The sequence below is a fragment of the Amia ocellicauda genome, chromosome 2 (genome assembly GCF_036373705.1).
Source record: "Amia ocellicauda isolate fAmiCal2 chromosome 2, fAmiCal2.hap1, whole genome shotgun sequence".
Taxonomy (NCBI): Eukaryota; Metazoa; Chordata; class Actinopteri; order Amiiformes; family Amiidae; genus Amia; species Amia ocellicauda.
In genome coordinates, this window is record NC_089851.1 from 22,157,385 (window position 1) to 22,177,334 (window position 19,950).

At 36.3% G+C, this 19,950-nt stretch overlaps 1 protein-coding gene across 1 annotated transcript in view; it reads right to left on the minus strand.

Annotated features, from left to right (window-relative positions):
- The window catches only part of rttn (rotatin), a 47,858-nt gene extending 29,324 nt beyond the window's left edge, over positions 1 to 18,534 (minus strand). Inside the window, exons 1-23 of the mRNA XM_066721178.1 lie at positions 18,279 to 18,534; positions 17,382 to 17,569; positions 16,771 to 16,975; positions 16,383 to 16,478; positions 16,019 to 16,109; positions 15,736 to 15,850; positions 15,372 to 15,522; positions 14,747 to 14,912; positions 14,356 to 14,537; positions 13,757 to 13,872; positions 13,024 to 13,194; positions 12,486 to 12,698; positions 10,744 to 10,856; positions 10,414 to 10,540; positions 9,918 to 10,043; positions 8,935 to 9,051; positions 7,629 to 7,768; positions 7,071 to 7,242; positions 6,429 to 6,528; positions 5,100 to 5,188; positions 4,464 to 4,581; positions 2,206 to 2,302; positions 1,941 to 2,009 (exon numbers count right to left, since the gene is read on the minus strand). Of these exons, the coding sequence (XP_066577275.1) occupies positions 1,941 to 2,009; positions 2,206 to 2,302; positions 4,464 to 4,581; positions 5,100 to 5,188; positions 6,429 to 6,528; positions 7,071 to 7,242; positions 7,629 to 7,768; positions 8,935 to 9,051; positions 9,918 to 10,043; positions 10,414 to 10,540; positions 10,744 to 10,856; positions 12,486 to 12,698; positions 13,024 to 13,194; positions 13,757 to 13,872; positions 14,356 to 14,537; positions 14,747 to 14,912; positions 15,372 to 15,522; positions 15,736 to 15,850; positions 16,019 to 16,109; positions 16,383 to 16,478; positions 16,771 to 16,975; positions 17,382 to 17,569; positions 18,279 to 18,309 (2,993 nt within the window). The 5' untranslated portion in view covers positions 18,310 to 18,534. The remainder of the gene's footprint in view (positions 1 to 1,940; positions 2,010 to 2,205; positions 2,303 to 4,463; positions 4,582 to 5,099; positions 5,189 to 6,428; positions 6,529 to 7,070; positions 7,243 to 7,628; positions 7,769 to 8,934; positions 9,052 to 9,917; positions 10,044 to 10,413; positions 10,541 to 10,743; positions 10,857 to 12,485; positions 12,699 to 13,023; positions 13,195 to 13,756; positions 13,873 to 14,355; positions 14,538 to 14,746; positions 14,913 to 15,371; positions 15,523 to 15,735; positions 15,851 to 16,018; positions 16,110 to 16,382; positions 16,479 to 16,770; positions 16,976 to 17,381; positions 17,570 to 18,278) is intronic.
- Positions 18,535 to 19,950: the final 1,416 nt, after the last annotated feature.

Here is a 19,950-nt window from a genome sequence, read left to right on the forward strand (position 1 = left end):
GTAATAAAAGGGCTTATCATTTATCTTCTGGCACAGGATAATCACACTTCCACTCTAAATATGTTTGCTTATAAATTCTATAATCTTCTAACCTCAGGCTGCAAATGATGCATAACAGACTGGGATTACTGCACAGATGTCATAATTTCCAGCTGTTGTTTTGTTTGTGATATTTTCTACATGCATTTTACAGTCACTTAATCCATGATGTCAAAAAAGTTTTATTCTTGTTTCGAGTTCAAGATTTGTGACCGATTATCATGTATTAAAATTCCACAATACTATTTTAAATACTGATGGTTCAGCCGTGACAAATAAACATAAAATATTACTATTAAAAACAGAAAAATTACACCATTTAAAGTGCAAGTTCAGAACAGATTTTACAAATGATCTCTTACTTCCTATAGTTGTAAGGAACTGATCTAGCATAGACCCGAACATGGCAATGGACTGTGATTCATATTGTTTCCATTTAAATAAAAATTGATTCATATGCATGTTTTGATTTGAACTAAACATCTGGTGTGAAAAGGCTTTTATATCACAAGCCTTATACTACTGAACTCTCACTTCTGGGAACATCTTGAGGCTGTTTTTACAAGGTGTTGGTTTTGAGATGCATTTCATCCTGATTTCATTGTTGCAGCTGTCAAATTTGGCAATTAATGCATTATTTCCTGGGCCTACATGTCATCAGCAGGGATTTGCAATCTGTTTTTATAAGAATATCAAATTATTTAAAAAGCCTACAGGAAAATGTTGGGAGATATTTCCTTAATTCAAAACCCTTCCACATTTGTGTTCCAACAATATAACGCTTTGTGCACTGTATTACATGTTTTCAAGGGATGCTTTACAGAAAATGTAGTTAACCTTCTCAGTTGGCCTCTCATTCTGTGTGTGTATATATATATATATATATACACACACACACATACACACATACATATATGCATAAAATACATAGATACACACACTCACACACAAATTAAGAGCAAACTACAAACAACATTGATGAACAGATGGAACAAGATTCGAAGATTGTTTGCATTACACTGCAGGGATGTATATTTTTAAATTTATACAGCAAATTCTGCACCACACAATCTAATTTGCATGGCAAAATGTCAGATTTGTTTATAGATGTCTAAAATGCACCTTTCAATGATCTTTACTGAACTGGTGTGGTTTGTGTTCTACCTCCTCTAAGCCAATATGACGATGTTTTGAAGTGCATTCTAAAAGATGCAGATTTTATCCCACTGACGGACAAATCATTATGCTTATATTTGGAACAAAGCTGTCTGTTAACACTGTGCCCGTTCACACTTCTATACATTTAATCTTTATTTAAAATTTATATTTTTTACAGTGGAAATGTAGTGAGATCAGGGTTAAAATTACAAATAATATTATTAAAGAAAGTAAGTGACAACCTTATTTCAGTGTGATGTATCTCATTGTTTACACAAGAACTTCAATAAATGTGTTTAATGGAAAATAAATTAAATAATTGACACTACTTGTTTGCAAACCAAACCAATCTCTAATTGCTAGGCGACACTGTCGATTTTCTGAAGGACATTAGATACAAATTCAAATCAGATGGAAGCTTTTCAAACTGTTAAAACTTGTTCACTGACAGTAAAAATATTCATAAAACTTATTCAGTTACATTCTAGACTGCTGGAATTACAGCAGACTCAAAGCTCAATATGCCTTATGTTTAGGAGCCGAAGTGATTTTGGTATCTAGGTATTTAGAGAGCTAACTAAAAATGCAATTATTTAAAATAATACCTACAGGAAAAAAAAAAAAAAAAAAGACCCAGAAACAATCTCGATTGGTCTACATATCTACATAAAAAAAATGGATACACTTGGTAAGGTGCAAACTTATTTTATTGTTATATACTATTTTTTTAGGAAAATGTTTACCTTCTTACGATCCAAACAGGGAGAGAAAATGGAGGAGGTGATACTGCACAGACTGATTGATCATCTGTCCTGTTTTTTAAAGAAAAGTTAAAGTTTAAACAAATCATAATAAAATTAAAAATAATCTTTATGTTGCCAAAGCAAATCTGAGACCGGGTTAGCTAATATGGAAGTCTTTCAACAGGGCATTCAGTACATTTAGGTACAAATGTGTAAGGCATAGATATTAAGCAAAAAATAATATATAAAATTGATATTTTCTCACCAAATATCCATTCTGGCAACTTCATCAAAGAGCAAAAAACACATCAATGCTGCAGCGTCAGACAAGTTCCCTCCATTTTCTTTTACTATTAAGGAAGCTACAGAGATTTAAACAAAAAAAAAAGCAGTGATTCAGTGAAAAAGAATAGCGCTTTACAGTGAGGGAAAAAAAGTATTTGATCCCCTGCTGATTTTGTACGTTTGCCCACTGACAAAAAATGATCAGTCTATAATTTTAATGGTAGGTGTATTTTAACAGTAAGGGACAGAATAACAACAACAAAATCCAGAAAAACGCATTTCAAAAAAGTTATAAATTGATTTGCATGTTAATGAGGGAAATAAGTATTTGATCCCCTATCAATCAGCAAGATTTCAGGCTCCCAGGTGTCTTTTATACAGGTAACGAGCTGAGATTAGGAGCACTCTCTTAAAGGGACTGCTCCTAATCTCAGCTCGTTACCTGTATAAAAGACACCTGTCCACAGAAGCAATCAATCAATCAGATTCCAAACTCTCCACCATGGCCAAGACCAAAGAGCTGTCCAAGGATGTCAGGGACAAGATTGTAGACCTACACAAGGCTGGAATGGGCTACAAGACCATCGCCAAGCAGCTTGGTGAGAAGGTGACAACAGTTGGTGCGATTATTCGCAAATGGAAGAAACACAAAATAACGGTCAGTCTCCCTCGGTCTGGGGCTCCATACAAGATCTCACCTCGTGGAGTTTCAGTGATCATGAGAACGGTGAGGAATCAGCCCAGAACTACACGGGAGGATCTTGTTAATGATCTCAAGGCAGCTGGGACCATAGTCACCAAGAAAACAATTGGTAACACACTACGCCTTGAAGGACTGAAATCCTGCAGCGCCCGCAAGGTCCCCCTGCTCAAGAAAGCACATGTACAGGCCCATCTGAAGTTTGCCAATGAACATCTGAATGATTCAGAGGAGAACTGGGTGAAAGTGTTGTGGTCAGATGAGACCAAAATCGAGCTCTTTGGCATCAACTCAACTCGCCGTGTTTGGAGGAGGAGGAATGACCCCAAGAACACCATCCCCACCGTCAAACATGGAGGTGGAAACATTATGCTTTGGGGGTGTTTTTCTGCTAAGGGGACAGGACAACTGCACCGCATCAAAGGGACGATGGACGGGGCCATGTACCGTCAAATCTTGGGTGAGAACCTCCTTCCCTCAGCCAGGACATTGAAAATGGGTCGTGGATGGGTATTCCAGCATGACAATGACCCAAAACACACAGCCAAGGCAACAAAGGAGTGGCTCAAGAAGAAGCACATTAAGGTCCTGGAGTGGCCTAGCCAGTCTCCAGACCTTAATCCCATAGAAAATCTGTGGAGGGAGCTGAAGGTTCGAGTTGCCAAACGTCAGCCTCGAAACCTTAATGACTTGGAGAGGATCTGCAAAGAGGAGGGGGACAAAATCCCTCCTGAGATGTGTGCAAACCTGGTGGCCAACTACAAGAAACGTCTGACCTCTGTGATTGCCAACAAGGGTTTTGCCACCAAGTACTAAGTCGAAGGGGTCAAATACTTATTTCTCTCATTAACATGCAAATCAATTTATAATTTTTTTGAAATGTGTTTTTCTGGATTTTTTTGTTGTTATTCTGTCTCTCACTGTTAAAATACACCTACCATTAAAATTATAGACTGATCATTTCTTTGTCAGTGGGCAAACGTACAAAATCAGCAGGGGATCAAATACTTCTTTCCCTCACTGTATATATAGTACTAGCCTAATATGGAGGAAACAGATGTTGTGTTTTAGTAATAGATTAACTCACAAAAGTGAAGCAGCATGCTACTGTAAAAGTATGTCCTGAAACAAACCTTGTCAAACTGTTTAAAATTTACAATCAGCAGTTGTAGGTTTTTGCAGTCATCAAAATAGATTAAACGCCCCAAAGAGCTGCTTTGCATTTTTTCTAAGACTGGTTAGACAAGTTTGCAGTTAATCTCTCGTGAACCCAATGACAAATCTATATTCGATCAATCTTTGATGGGATGGAGAATCTTCCGTACTTAACGTTTCTCAGAGCACACTGAAAAGCTGAATGAAGCAATAGGATATTTAGCCCATGTGCCTCCCTGTCATTATAGAGAATATTAGATAAAATAAATAATACTTGCTCTATCAAGCGTTCTTTAACACATCTGGTGAAAATTATGTAAATGTTTACACAAATTACTTCCATGGGATTTTCACATTGTCAGTGAAACCCAGTGTAAACGGACCTCTCAGGAGCATAATGAAGAAAGAAGGCTGCTGAGCCAGGGAGTGCCGTAGGACTGGATCTGCATACATAAGCTTACGAAGAATAGAAAGGCAAGGCTCCAGAAGACAGTCCATATTCTACAAGGGAAAACACATTTTAACTGTCATTAAATGGCTCCTGTAAGATCTAACAATGAAATATTTACATCAGAACTGTTAATTAACAAATTATGAAATAACGATTTACATTTAGACAAACCTCTAGAATATTAAATCAATGTTACCAATATCCTTACAAATTCATTGTAAAAGGCATTCTCTATTATTGTCTGCCCTGTATTTGCAGATGTGGTGATGTTGTTACGGCCTATGTTTTAGCTGTAATGTTGTGTAACCATTACATATGATAATGTGTGCGTGCCGGGGTGTAGACCAATTCGATTGGTTCTGCTTGGAGCGGAGTGATGCAAGAATGGGGGTTGTCCTCCCAAACTTTATTTTAAAACTCCATATAATGGATGAGAATGGAATAAATTGTTGAAGGTTTAAAAAAATAATAACATTAAATAAATTACATACAGCAAGCTTAGTACTTCTCTGAGCCATTCTTTTAAAATAATTATTCTTTTAATAAGATCCAGGAGTGTGAACTGTACCTTAACACTGCGGTTTACGCTTTCATTTATAAAGGTTATTACTCTTTCTGTCACTCCTAGGCTCTTCAGCACTGCATGCATCGCTGTATCTATAAAGCAATAACAAAAGCATTAGAATCAGTAATTAAATTAAACTTAAATTGCAAGGAATTAAAATAAGTCATCCACAGCACAGTATATTCAGAATTCTAAATACATGTAAATATATGGATAATGGCTATACAACAACAAAACAATAATAATAATAACATAGAAGAGACATCCAAGTATCATATTGGTCTAGACAAAAATAAGTGATTTCATTCCTCTGTAAAGACTAGGTACTGCCCCTCCTACACCAAACACAGATAAACCATTGCTTTCAACCACCAAAAACAAGCAAAAGGTTATTATATTAAGTACAAAACAGGAATGAAAATAACTAGAACAAAACACATTTTAATGAAATTGGTGAAAATGTATATTATTTTTAAACATTTGAATGACCAGAAGACTAAAAATAATATTTAAATATCTGCAGTAATATCCATGTACTAAAAATAAAGTTGCTATTAACTAATAAATAATACAAAAAAAGAGGTAGCACAGTTTATGTCATCATAGATTATTTTCTTCTTGAGAATAACATATCCATCTATTATGCTTTATATTACCCATCCATAACATAAAGCCACACACAGATATTTGCAATATCTTGGCAGGATGTGACACACACAGTGTTTGAAAATAATAAAAATAATTATAAGAGTGTTAGTTTAGAATCCACACCCAACATTTTGTGTGAATCACAATACTCAAGGCAGTAACATTTTATAATTTTCTGAAAACCAATATGTTCTATTAGCAAAATTAGTTTCCAGTTCATCGGGCTCCATCATGAGGCACCCCTTTAGATATTAATTGGACAATGTGTGCTCTGATCTACAAGAGGGTGGCAATTTAGTGATAAGTGCACAGTACAATCTTTCAAAGGGGAAAAATCATAAAACAAATATTTATCATGTATCGACCCATTTGCTGCAAAAAAGTGATAAAGCAGGTTTCAATAATCACTTTGTGATCATGTTACCTTTGTTCTACTGAAAATGTTGTGAAAGCCAGCTAGGTGTATCAGAAGTATGTTTCAGCATTCTTAGGGGGAGAACAAAATGGTTCTTGAAAGTACTTGAAATAAATATAAACTTGTATCATATGAACATGGCAGGAATAGTTTTACCCTTCAGAGTCTATTCCTCATTTAGTTTGCCAAGGTGTTCAGAGATAAATTGTGGTTGCTTCCTGTTAAGGCTAATAAGGTCACTGGTTTCAGTATACAAAGTGATACAATACCTTGAAGAATAACAGCTAGCTGTTCTGCTGCAGATTTCCTGAGTACAAGGTCAACAGTCTCTGAAGTGAGGATATTGTAAAGTTTGCTGACAGACTCCATCTGGTTAACAACAAAAGCACAATATATGACTGCTCGTGAAGAAATAGAAATAATTAGATATAATTCTGGACAGGTTTTCAAAATATGTGGGATTTCTAAAACATATAATACGAAATGTAAACTGTGACCAAGAAGTTTGTTCACATCATATGCAAGGAATATAGAAGATATTGGAAGAAATAGTTGCAAAGAAAGAAGCCTTTTTCTTTTTCTAATTGCCTCTTCTACAAATGTAATGTATATAATTTAAATGTTTTTGAAGAAAAGCAAGAAGATTAATTGTGAGACGTTCTGCCACTTTTTCAGGTTTTGGATTTAAATAAAACAATCTACGGTGGAACAGTTACAATTCTGGACACAGTAAATCCAACTATACTAAAACTACTTTTGCAGTATAGATTCCCTGAGCGGGTTTAACTGATTCTCCAAATCACAAGACTGTAGCAAGAAGAGGGCCTTAATATTCATATTTTTAACCTCTAAAGGAATTCATTGAAATGCTTCAACCACTGCGTTTCACTTTTTTAGTGTTTGTTGCTTACCTTGAAGAAAGACTTTTCTGCATCATCAAGTTTTATGTCAACTGACTTGATCCCAACATACAAAGAAGGCAGAGTTGACAGCACACCACTTTCCAATAATGGGCGTTTAGCACTTGCACCTTCAGCGTTGGTGACGTGACACATTAAATGCTTAACAGCTATGTCTCGTACCCTGCAATTCAAGAATAACAAATGCTGCTCATTCAAAACCTCATTGGGAAATGTATGCATATTTTTGATAATATTTAATATTTAGTCTCACTTTATCACACACAATGTACAATGTGCAGACAAATGTAACTAGCCTTGGATAAAGGCATTTGTCAAATTAATAAACACATAAATAAACCTTAAATCAATCAAACACATCATAAACCTGCACTAATCCAATTACTTAAATTCAAATTAAGACAAATGCGTAATTTTTGTCCCCATCCAATGTTTGAACAGCTTAAAACCATTAAGCAAATGGTTCAATTACGGAAACATTTTGAAACCGTTAACTAAGACAAAATGTGGGATCCTAATAACAAAAGCCTTTTCTGCATATGTACGTACTTCTGTTGCTTGGTGAAAAGAAGTCTTAGAGCAGCTCTCAGCCTGGCGGTTTTCGGAATCATCCCATCTCCAGTTTCACTTGAGGTCTCACTCAGGAGCAGAACGCAGTTTCCCAACACATCTTCTGTGCTTGCATAACCCTAATATCCACCACAGAACATAACATTAAGCCATCTAAATAAAGCAAGACACACTGTCAACTTTTCTGTGTTCTTAGGAAATTTATAGGTTAAGCCTCATCAAGGGAATTTTTCAATTTACATACAATAATAAATAAGCATGTTATTGAAGGCAAAGAAAAAACTTTAATTGTTGTCTTAGCGACTCAGTAGTCTAATTAATAAATGCTTTGAACAAATTATATCACCCCTGAAGACCTTGTCAAATTATTATGCACATTCATACATTTTCATTCAGTTCAAAAGCTTCTCTCAACATTGCGGATACCAAAGCTGAAAAGGAGATAGTGAGAATAACAAATTGGTATTTTGTATTTATTTATTCATTTATTTTATTTTCACAATTATAAAGTTAGGACTTCAGCCTCAGGAAATCAATTTATATTCACAAAGTCTAAAACTAGAACGAAAAAATAGTCCTGAAGGAAAAAATTTAAAAAAAGGTTATGTCATCCACATTGTAAGGATTGTAATAATGCACTGGTGAGGATTTAAAACTTTTACAATATGAATCACTTTGCATACATACATTTAATACAATTAAATTATGTATTTCTTAATTGAATTGCTTGTGGACTTTGGGTTGAAAGTTACAGTACATCTATTTTTAAATTATGTTCCAAATATAAAATGTGTTCTTGTAGTACTATGCATTGAAACTGGTGTCAAAAATAGGTTTATACCCATGGTTAAACATAAATTAATGAAATCTGTTTAATATGACAATACATTTAAAGCAAAGAAAACTGCAATACACTCAGTGTAGTTCCACGTACATTGGCCTAAGCAGTTAATACTGAAAATATATGCCAACAATGGTATTTCATAATCTGAGGATTGAGATACATAAGCAAATGTATTTCATATTATATAGATATGAAGGTTCATATGAAACTTTTAAAAGAGTGCGATTTATTTATTTTATTTTGAGACTTTCATAATAAATTTGAAAAACAGATTGAATATCATTGTGACTGACAATTGTGTGTATAGACTGATTTTGTGAGGCATTGCATTGGCTGTACATTCAATAGGCTCAATTGAGTGCAAGGGATTTGCTGCTACACTCATTCTCATTCTATTAAAATATTTCTGAAATCTTTACACTTTCACAGGGCAAAAAGTACCTGCAATATGGGGATGATGGGATATACTGCTTCAATGAATTTGTTCCAAGTTAGAGCTGTCATCATCAATTGTCCCTTCATCAGAAAAAGAAGTATGTCCTTGGCAGCAGAATTCACCTATGTATCATGGGGGGAAAAAGACTATTCAGGGACTGGTGACATTATATTTTATTGCATCTCCCTTCAGGATAGCTTAAAATGAAGTTTAAAATGACATTGACCCTGCCAATGTGGTGTAAAATTCAGAACTTAAAACTTTTATTCTTACTTGCAACTAAGATTTTTTTTTCTTCATCTCATAAATTTAATTGCACACTTTTAACCTCTCTACAGAACAGGGGTGTCAGACTCCGGTCCTGGAGAGCCATGGTGTCTTATGGTTTGTGCTCCATCCCTGCTCTTGGCTCCTTAGGTGAGCTAATTAAACGTTTAACTGGATGAATTGCACACTTCTCTCCAGACTCTGAAATGTCCTGGGGGACAGTATTTTGAGTAAATCAACATATTTTAAGTTATCAGCTGTAAAACTAAAATGTGAAAGTCTTAGATAAGCCTACCTGAGAACATAATAACATTAACTGAATAATTGAGAGCTCCCGATACATTTTATTTTGTATTATAGAGTGTTGGAGCAATTTCAGATGCATAGTTAGTATCAAATGGAATGTTTAGGTCATATGAATGTGATTTAATTGTGCTTCAGCATTATGCAGTTTTCTGTCATTATATGGGCTGGTATTTGGAATAAAATGTTACCGATACCCAAACATGTGTTTACTAACACAAATGCTGATGTACTTCCACTCAGTCCAAACTAGTTGGGCAAGCTCAGTAAGTTGAAATGTCAGAGAAGATCTGTGAGCACACTAACAATTAGCAGTCTACTTCAATAGTGAAAACCTACAACTAAGGGGAGACAACTCAGGTCCTACTGAAGTTCTGTGGAAAATGGAAACTGAGTATATAAATATCAACTAGCTTACCTTCTCTGCTTTATCCTGAAGACCAAATGTGCAAATTTCATATAGAACACGAACATGCAGAAGAAAATGAACTCCTTGGCAGACAGACGACACAGGTTTTGTGATATTTTTGATTCCCAAACAATCCTAATAGGGGAAAGTTAAAATCCATTATCAAGAAAATAATCATCCATTCCGATAAAAATATGCATGTTATTTATAAAATATTGCAACAGACATTCTTGAATTATTATTTTTTTTGGTAGTAGAATTACAGCTTCAATATTTATCACATCTTCATTTATACAATGCTGGCAACTTAAAATTATTACTATTATAGCTCTTACACATTATACCCAGTACAGTTATACATTGAATATTTTCAACTATAAATATATGTCTAGTACAATAAATGACTGAGAAGAAACATAACATGTGCTACACTACCTTTATAACTTACATAATGAATTAGTAATGTTCATAGTGCCATATCACAGATTGTGCAATTAAGTCTTACCTTAATAATATTAAGTGTGCAAGCATAGGTTTCAATCTTCACAGAGAGCAGAGGATGGGACAATAGTTTAAGAAAAACCTTCTGACTTTCGGTCTGAAGTAGAGGACTTGACTGTGCAGACTTCCAGCTACAAACGAAAAAGCATAGAATAAACAAAATGAAATGAACAGTCGATTAAATAAAACCTTGATAGTTCTCTCTTTAAAAGAGTTTATTTTCCATTTCCAATACATGTAAACAACATTTTAACTGTTTTTAACAAATACCTCTATTATAAAATATGTGTACATCAGTATTTATATATTCTTTTTTCATACAATGAAGAATTACATGAAAGAACAGATTCCAAGGAACTCCTTGACAATAGGCAAGTGTTGATGATATGGAAAGCCATCTATGGCCTGATCTGCTAGTTCCACCAGTTCCAGCCAATTTTTGTCTCCCTGTTAATAAAAACAGACGTAAATTAGCAAGTTCATTTTCCAAGACAACCAAATCCTCATATTTAGAATTCAACATTTTCTAAGTAGACTGACTTCTACAGTAATATATATATACACTCACCTAAAGGATTATTAGGAACACCATACTAATACTGTGTTTGACCCCCTTTCGCCTTCAGAACTGCCTTAATTCTACGTGGCATTGATTCAACAAGGTGCTGAAAGCATTCTTTAGAAATGTTGGCCCATATTGATAGGATAGCATCTTGCAGTTGATGGAGATTTGTGGGATGCACATCCAGGGCACGAAGCTCCCGTTCCACCACATCCCAAAGATGCTCTATTGGGTTGAGATCTGGTGACTGTGGGGGCCAGTTTAGTACAGTGAACTCATTGTCATGTTCAAGAAACCAATTTGAAATGATTCGACCTTTGTGACATGGTGCATTATCCTGCTGGAAGTAGCCATCAGAGGATGGGTACATGGTGGTCATAAAGGGATGGACATGGTCAGAAACAATGCTCAGGTAGGCCGTGGCATTTAAACGATGCCCAATTGGCACTAAGGGGCCTAAAGTGTGCCAAGAAAACATCCCCCACACCATTACACCACCACCACCAGCCTGCACAGTGGTAACAATGCATGATGGATCCATGTTCTCATTCTGTTTACGTCAAATTCTGACTCTACCATCTGAATGTCTCAACAGAAATCGAGACTCATCAGACCAGGCAACATTTTTCCAGTCTTCAACTGTCCAATTTTGGTGAGCTTGTGCAAATTGTAGCCTCTTTTTCCTATTTGTAGTGGAGATGAGTGGTACCCGGTGGGGTCTTCTGCTGTTGTAGCCCATCCGCCTCAAGGTTGTACGTGTTGTGGCTTCACAAATGCTTTGCTGCATACCTCGGTTGTAACGAGTGGTTATTTCAGTCAAAGTTGCTCTTCTATCAGCTTGAATCAGTCGGCCCATTCTCCTCTGACCTCTAGCATCAACAAGGCATTTTCGCCCACAGGACTGCCGCATACTGGATGTTTTTCCCTTTTCACACCATTCTTTGTAAACCCTAGAAATGGTTGTGCGTGAAAATCCCAGTAACTGAGCAGATTGTGAAATACTCAGACCGGCCCGTCTGGCACCAACAACCATGCCACGCTCAAAATTGCTTAAATCACCTTTCTTTCCCATTCAGACATTCAGTTTGGAGTTCAGGAGATTGTCTTGACCAGGACCACACCCCTAAATGCATTGAAGCAACTGCCATGTGATTGGTTGGTTAGATAATTGCATTAATGAGAAATTGAACAGGTGTTCCTAATAATCCTTTAGGTGAGTGTATATATATATATATATATATATATTTTTTTTTTCCATTTAATTATATTCCTTTCCTTTTCATCAGTAAATACATTAATGGTGTCTCTGTGTGAGTGATGTCATCATATCTCACACATCAATTTTTGGTGAGAAGTTGAGAGGTTGTGGCTGTGTAAGCCACAGATGACACCTCAAATACAATCAAAGACACCCTTCATACAAACAATTTACTTATTATATGTCACACACACTAAGATTAGATGCACGTATTTTACAATGACAATTTTCCAACATTGTAATGACATTTTCCCACCTCTGCTTTTATTTCTTTTAGAAAGGTACAGGAAGACTCCATTGAATGGGCCACTCGCGTCACCCTCCTGTATGTGCTGTAACTCTCGGAGCTGGCCTGCTCCAGGTAGGCTGTGGCCGATTCATGAATGCTTGGGAATACCATGCTGAACGGCATATCCATACTGAGGAGAAACAGGCCCTCCACTGTAGTTTCTGGTAAATTTTCACTAGACTGAAGAACAAGATCATATAAGACAAGATATCGCCTAATAGGAGATTCTACTTTACTGAATATTAAAATCCAGTTTCAATGCAAGTTAAAAAAATCCTTTTAATTCCTTATAAAATCCCTATCTTGTCACTTTATTTCATATGCAACAGATAAAAAACATGTTATTCTTGTACAACTCCCGTCTGGGGAAGAATTAAAACATTCAATTATTTTAGCATGCCTTCTGTAACAGCATAAGGGTAAAACAAAATAAAGATTGCTTATTAGGTAATGGAGCACATTACACTATACTTTGTATTAAATGGAGGGTATTACAGTTTCAAACCTTTTCCACTGGTAAGAGCGACTGCAGCATCCGGATGGTAAAGATTGCAGTACCGGTGTACGCCATTCTGTGGTGAACTAAAACAGATTCTGTTTGATCTGATGAGCTGGCGTTGTAGTGATGAGCTAAGAGGTCTCCTAAAAAATCCATCGACACCTGTAGCTTGTCTTTCTAGGAAAATAATAAGTATCATAAGAATTAATCACACCATTATGATAGAAATTAATTTCCATTTTAATAATTAGATTAAAATGAAATACAGGTTTTTGGTTTCTTGGTTTTGATTTCCTGCCCTTGTGGACCTGTCATATTGAGATGTCTGATAACCAAAAGTCTAGTCATGTGAATAAATAAATCTAAGGGCAATAACCTGGTCCAATGCATGATTATGATTGTTAAATAGGATAATGAGAAACCACATAATAATGGCTAGCACTAAAACAATTAACGGTAAAGGGTTTAGTTGTATACATTAACAACATATCAAGCTAACAATGTTGGTATAACTTTCATTCAAAAACACACAGTGCAAGAAATATGTAAATTTTCAATTATATGAATTCCACAGCATAATTCCAATTACATAGGCTTGAAATGTTTCAAATGCAATTTGTAAGTGCAATTAAGCATTTACTGAATGAATTATGAAAACACAATTAGAATGAACCCCAGTACTGCTCTTATGACATTTGAATACAAACACATCATTAAAATATGTAATATTGTAACTTGCCAATTCCAATCCAATTAGGCTGCTGTCATCCCAGACATCTTCAGAAATACTGTCTTTCAGGAGCAGCAAAACCTCTGACAATAGTTCCAGGACACACAGGAAGGTTTTCATGCTTTCTGTAAAGTAGAAATAATGTGGTGTAATATAAATGGCATTGCCGCTTCATAGCCAAGACACACAAGGATTACAGCTTTCTGTATCTAAATATAAACAGGAATAATATTCAAAATATTCACCAATTACAATGTAGTTAAAATGGTTCATGCACGTAAATACATATAATATCACAACTTTATAAAACTCCCATAGCTCAGAACAGTTTTACAAATAATGAATTTCCATGGATAATTTTTACCTGAAAATAAATATTAGCTGGTTTTATTTTTGGGACATTATACATTTTAAAATGCAAGTACAATTGGGAAAATATCAGCCATATAATCGGGTAAAGGAAAAATGCTATTACATCACAAGTTTGTGTTTTGAGATATCATTTTGCTATTTAAGATGCATATATTTTACATTCCTACAATATACTTGAGTGAATCAGAGTCACTGCAACAAGACCCTGAACATTAAAAAAGAAAACATTTTCTCACCTGTCCTGAGGAGGGGCAAGGCATGTTCCACGACAGCCACACAGAACTGAGCCAAACTGAGCTGCCGGAACCGCAGCTCTAACGCGTCCTCACTCTCCATCTCCGGCAGCTCCAGATGAGCTGTGTCTAATGGAGACGCTGCCGGCAGCCTGGAGGTAGCGACCCTGTGAGAACTGCTGCCACTAAATTGAATTGTATAATGTAGTTAGTACCGCCAGGAATAGTTTTGATGCTGAAGTTGTTATTCTTGTAAGCATTAAAGAGTGAAAATTATAGTTTTGTAGTGCGTCAAGTACAACCCTTCATCTTTTTACCATTAACTCTGTAACAGGCATTGAAATGGGCAGTCCTAAAAGAGATGATCTAGATAATATTATGGCGATACACATACCTAGATGATGCAGCATCTCCATCCTGTCCATCACCTCTGGCTCTCTGACCTGTGCGCCCAATCACAGATGGCCTGGGACTGCAATCCTCGGGAGAAGGATTGTGAGAACGATGGGTTCCTCTGATGTCTTGGGAGTAGGACACCGAGGAATTCTGGGAAACTGTTTCTTGGGGAAGATAAGCAAAGTCTAAACCATTACTCTAAGGTCCTTGTTTTCACCGTGGGCACACTGTAATCAACCTGAGCACCCCAAATTAGCTTCACTTTACAGTCAATTCGCACACCATTTAGCCACAGGAAAGATACACTCTTAAAATGTTTAAGAAATCCACTAATTATGATATCCAATTAAATAACTATTAACAGGTTAATCAGGTAAATCTCAAATACCCACCTAAAAAGCTTTACTTATGTCTCAGTTTCTTTAGTAGTTTGAAAACCAGTTTGCTTGTGCACTTTCAAACTCTGAAGAGCAATTCTATCCAGATGTCACTTAAAATGTCATGAGATATAAATAGAACTGGGCTGCATACACTTCTCTACTCTTAACCTCATTTATTCCGTTAAAAGGTTTTCCTTAGTTTGAATGGGTTTGAAAAATACCGATTGATTACATGTGTCCTACCTTGCTTGACTGAGTGGAAGCTCGGATCTCTGTGAAAGAGAAGCCTGCTCCTCAAGTTAGTACACAACTGCTGCAGGCAGGCAACGGCTTGAAGCGTTAAGTAACCAGCCCCACTTCTGTCAGCATTTAGCTTCAGTAGAGAGAGAAGATTCTGGAGGAAATACATTTGCAAACATAGATGGTAAGAAAGCAGCACCAACAACAGTAGAGGAGAGTGTGTATGAAAATGTGTGACATAATGAATTACAATTCCAAATACTGTGATGTTGATAGAAGACATAGTTTGCAAACCTTTTTCTTTAAACAAATGTGTACCTGTAATAACTCCAAGTACCTGTCCTTTAATTGTGGCTTACTGTCCTACCTGCACTATCTTTGGCCGTTGAAGGAAAATCTCAGCAGGGAAATCCTGCATAATGACATCCTGAAGTAGTTCACAGGTTGTGCGAACTAAATTGTGGTTGCTGCTTCTCAGGGAGCTAGAAATGACCAAAACAGAGGTCAGGATTCAGGAAGTGGGCAAAGTAAACTACACAGATACACATTTCTTGGCAGAAGTAATATTCTCAAAACGTTTAATTGAATAACATTCATATATGTTCAATAACCAGCTGACCTGCTGTGACTGTTTCCTTTCTAAAGCTTACCTTTCATTCGATGTCAAAATGTGTCTATCTGTTGTTGTCAAAGCCAACCAGGGAAAAGTGGAAAATTTCAAACACTTCACTGAATCGCTTACTGTTGATACAAAATAGAAAATAATAATAAATCACAAATAAATTATTAGAAATAAAAAAGAAATTAAAGACAATATAACAATGATGACACAATAATATTCAGGTCACAATTAAAGCCTTTACTGACTTTACTGAATATAGCGTAAACTGTTATTTCACAATATAAAACCAGACAAATTATCTGATTATTGAAATGGGGAAAGTACAGATTTAAACATTATTTTCTGAAGCTATGATTCTCATAATTGAAATGTGTTGTGGTATGTTTATTTACCTGCTATTCTTTGTGGAGGAATGTCGGATTGCCTTGTATTTCCTGCGTTTTTCTGGAAGTATCCCATCACTGGTGTCTCTTCGTCTATTTGAACAACTGGGACAGATATAACTGAAAGTCAAGACAGATACAGTACATGTACATCCTGTCTGGGTAATACAATCTGTCCCCAGATACTTGAAGAAGAAAATCAACAACAGAACTAACCTGAAAAAAGACATTTTAAATTTAAGCAATCACAAAAAATTAACAAAAACTGATTTTATACATGGAATGAGGGCTAGAAGAACAAATGTTGACATATTGAAAGACTAAGGAGTGTCATCAGTAAACCAAGAGTTTACCCCGAGGTAAATCTTAAAATATGAATAATTTTCTAATGGCACACCTTCATGTTCTAAAGTTACCAGCTGCTGCTGCTGCTGCTGCTGGTAAACAATAGCAGGATAATCAGGAGGGATTTCTGGAATCTGAAACAACCCATCCAAGATACTGTCAACGACAGCCTTCAGCGCTGGTTCCAAACTGGGCCGAAGCAGAGACAGAAACTCCACAGCTCCCACTTCCCTGAGCAGCTGGGCGGCAGTCGGGTGCTACACAGAGAGACACACACAGAAAGGTAAGGGCCCTGAACTGTACTGATGTCATTAATAACCAAGCTTTAGAATTAACTTCCATATTGATATTTTAAATTTGTTAGGGCTATGTCACATTTCTTAATGAAAACTCTGGATCAATGTTTGTCTGATTAATTTTATAATTCATCTTATAACCAATAAATAACTTCACCTCCCCAAGGAAGAATACATTTTCCTTACTCTCCTCCATTTACATTTTAGTTAATTGGTTCTGGAAACATTAATCAATAAGTACAAGAGGTTATACATCAAATAAATGTATTGTTCACTGTAAACCTATACAGCACACTAATAAACCATTGCAATGTTTTCCATCATGTGCTGGTGTAGTATGACTTTGCTTTCTCACTGTCAAACTTACTTTGACTAGATTATCCAGCAGGGTCAGTACTTCTCCTTGCATTGGTACTTCTGGGAAATTAAACCACTCAAGCAGACAAACAAACAGCATCTTTTCTTGGACAAGATCAGGAACAGAGATTAGGCCATGGTCAAGTTTACATATAATGTTTTTGAGAGCCCTCTCTCTAATTTCCACCAGTTGATGACCTGCCAAAAACGTCAAAACTTAGTTATGGATAGATGACAAACAGAACTGATAGTGACATGCATGATGTTGATATGGTGTATTTTGACTTAAACTTTTGCTGATAAATGAATCATATTACATTTTATAGAATGACACTGCATTTTAATTAAAAAAAACTTATCGTGATGTTATTTTCACTGTGCAGACAGAAAATACCACATACTTTTAGTGTGGTATAAAATGAGTGAAGTCTATATCATGCTCAAAGCGGCGGCAGGCTTTCTTTTATAAATACATTTGCAACAAGGTTATTGACGTGCAGACAACTGGGCTAGTATTAACTTCTTACATATTCAGATAATGGATGTCCCTTTGAAACCAGTCATCACAGTAATACATATTTGAATCACAACACCAACTTCAGTATTAAGAGGTACAGATAGTCAAAAGGTAATGCGTTGTTTCACAGACACACATAATAGTACCAGTGCACAGACTTACTTACTACCCAATGTACAGAGCAGTGCTGATCTGGGTCTTTGAGACCAGCTGTAAAGTCATGAACATGTTACCTAAAATTCCGTATTTGCGATCTTTCAATTAATTAGTTGATGTTTTACCCTAACTGTGAGATTTACAATTTAACGTATTAAAGAAAATAAGCAGTCTACAACAATGCAGAGATTATTCCGAAATAAATTGAGCAACAAAATATCCTCAAGGACTTACTGATTTTCTTCAAAATGGTTGATAGGTCCATATTCTGTAACTTCAGTGCCTAGTGAAAAATAAAATAAAAAAAAACACACATAGGACTATCCAGTCCTGTTTTACAGTTAAACTGTAGTCCAACCTACGCATCACAACGGCAGAAACCCGGGCTTGTTTTCAACAGCCGCGCCAGCGTTGCTATGACATATGCTTCCGGGTTAAAGACGAGGCTAGCGTTCATCTAAACTTTCTAAATTGTCTTTACTAAATTTAATCATATCGTTGTCAAATCAAAAATCATATTGACTATTTGCGTCTGTTTGTTTGTTGATTTCACATCGTTCAAAACGCCAGTGTACAAGAATAAAAAATAACTACATTTCCCAGAAACTAGAGCGTGGCATGACATTAAGGTCGCGGCCTTGTGGCGCAGATGTCCGCAGTTCTGCGCAGATGTGCAGAATTCCACCGATCCCATTGGCGGAGCAGCGCATATCTGGGCAGAACTGCGGACATCTGCGCTACACGAAGGCGACCTACGAGTAACTGTTAAACGTTCAGCTACTTACGGTGCTATTCTTAAGCAGAATGACGTACAGAATGATGCACTTGTGCCCAAAATATATTTAAGTATATGTTTTGAACTTTTATATACACTACAATGTACGACACTAGTTTGGAATCAAAACGTGATGTTGCCTACTGGCTGTTCTCTCTTTAGAAGAAATTACTTTTCTCTCAGTTCTTCTAAATGTGTAAAATGTTGTTCATGTGTAGGTTTTACCAAAATCAAAGCAGTGTCTAAAAGAAAACACTTGTCCTGCCTTTAAAGGGACTCTATGCAGGAACGTATGCCAATGCAATAACATGTTGCCCGATTGCTTCCCCTCAGTTTTGGAAGTGATTCCTTACAAAAAAAACATAGAAAGCCTAAACAAAGAGTTTGAAAGCCAACTGCTTTTTTATGTCAATGTTTTCTGAACAAACCACTGTAATAAAGCAAATTTACAAGGAGGGGGTTGTGTGTTACTGCCACCACTTTTTTTTATTTTTACAGAGGGAACACATTAATGTTAAAATCAATGTATTGCAAAATACCTTAAACATTGTGTGGCGGGGTAGCCAGTAATGGAGGCTTGGAAACAGACCACAGGCAAACAAAACAGGCTTTATTAAATAAAGAAAATAAACTGGCACAATGGCCAAACAAAAGATACACCAAAACTCAAACAATAATACACAGGCTAGTCAAAGGACTTCACCGTGCACAAAAGGAGCCAAACCAAAAGCCCCAACAAACCAGCACACTGGGCAGGTTTCCTCCTCTCCCCCCCCCCCCCAACACCAACTCTTCTTAATAGGAGGCTGAGGCCTCCTTATATAGCAGATGGCTGGGGTTGATTGACCTTAATTGATCAATCACCCCAGCCACCTGCAGTCCATGAGCAGGCAGGGAGGGATAAGTTGTTTGCCCTTCCTATTAAAATAATACTCATGCAAGCCTCTGGTTTCCTGATTTCTAGAATGCACAGTGAGCCGATAGTTATCATCTAAGACTTTAACAACAGTATCCAGGTATCCTAGTACTCAGGTTACAACAACTCAGGATGAGTCAGTGATATCACAAATGATTGAATGTGTATCATGGGAAGCAAGTCAAGAAAGCAGATTGTCTAAATGAGTTCTTGTC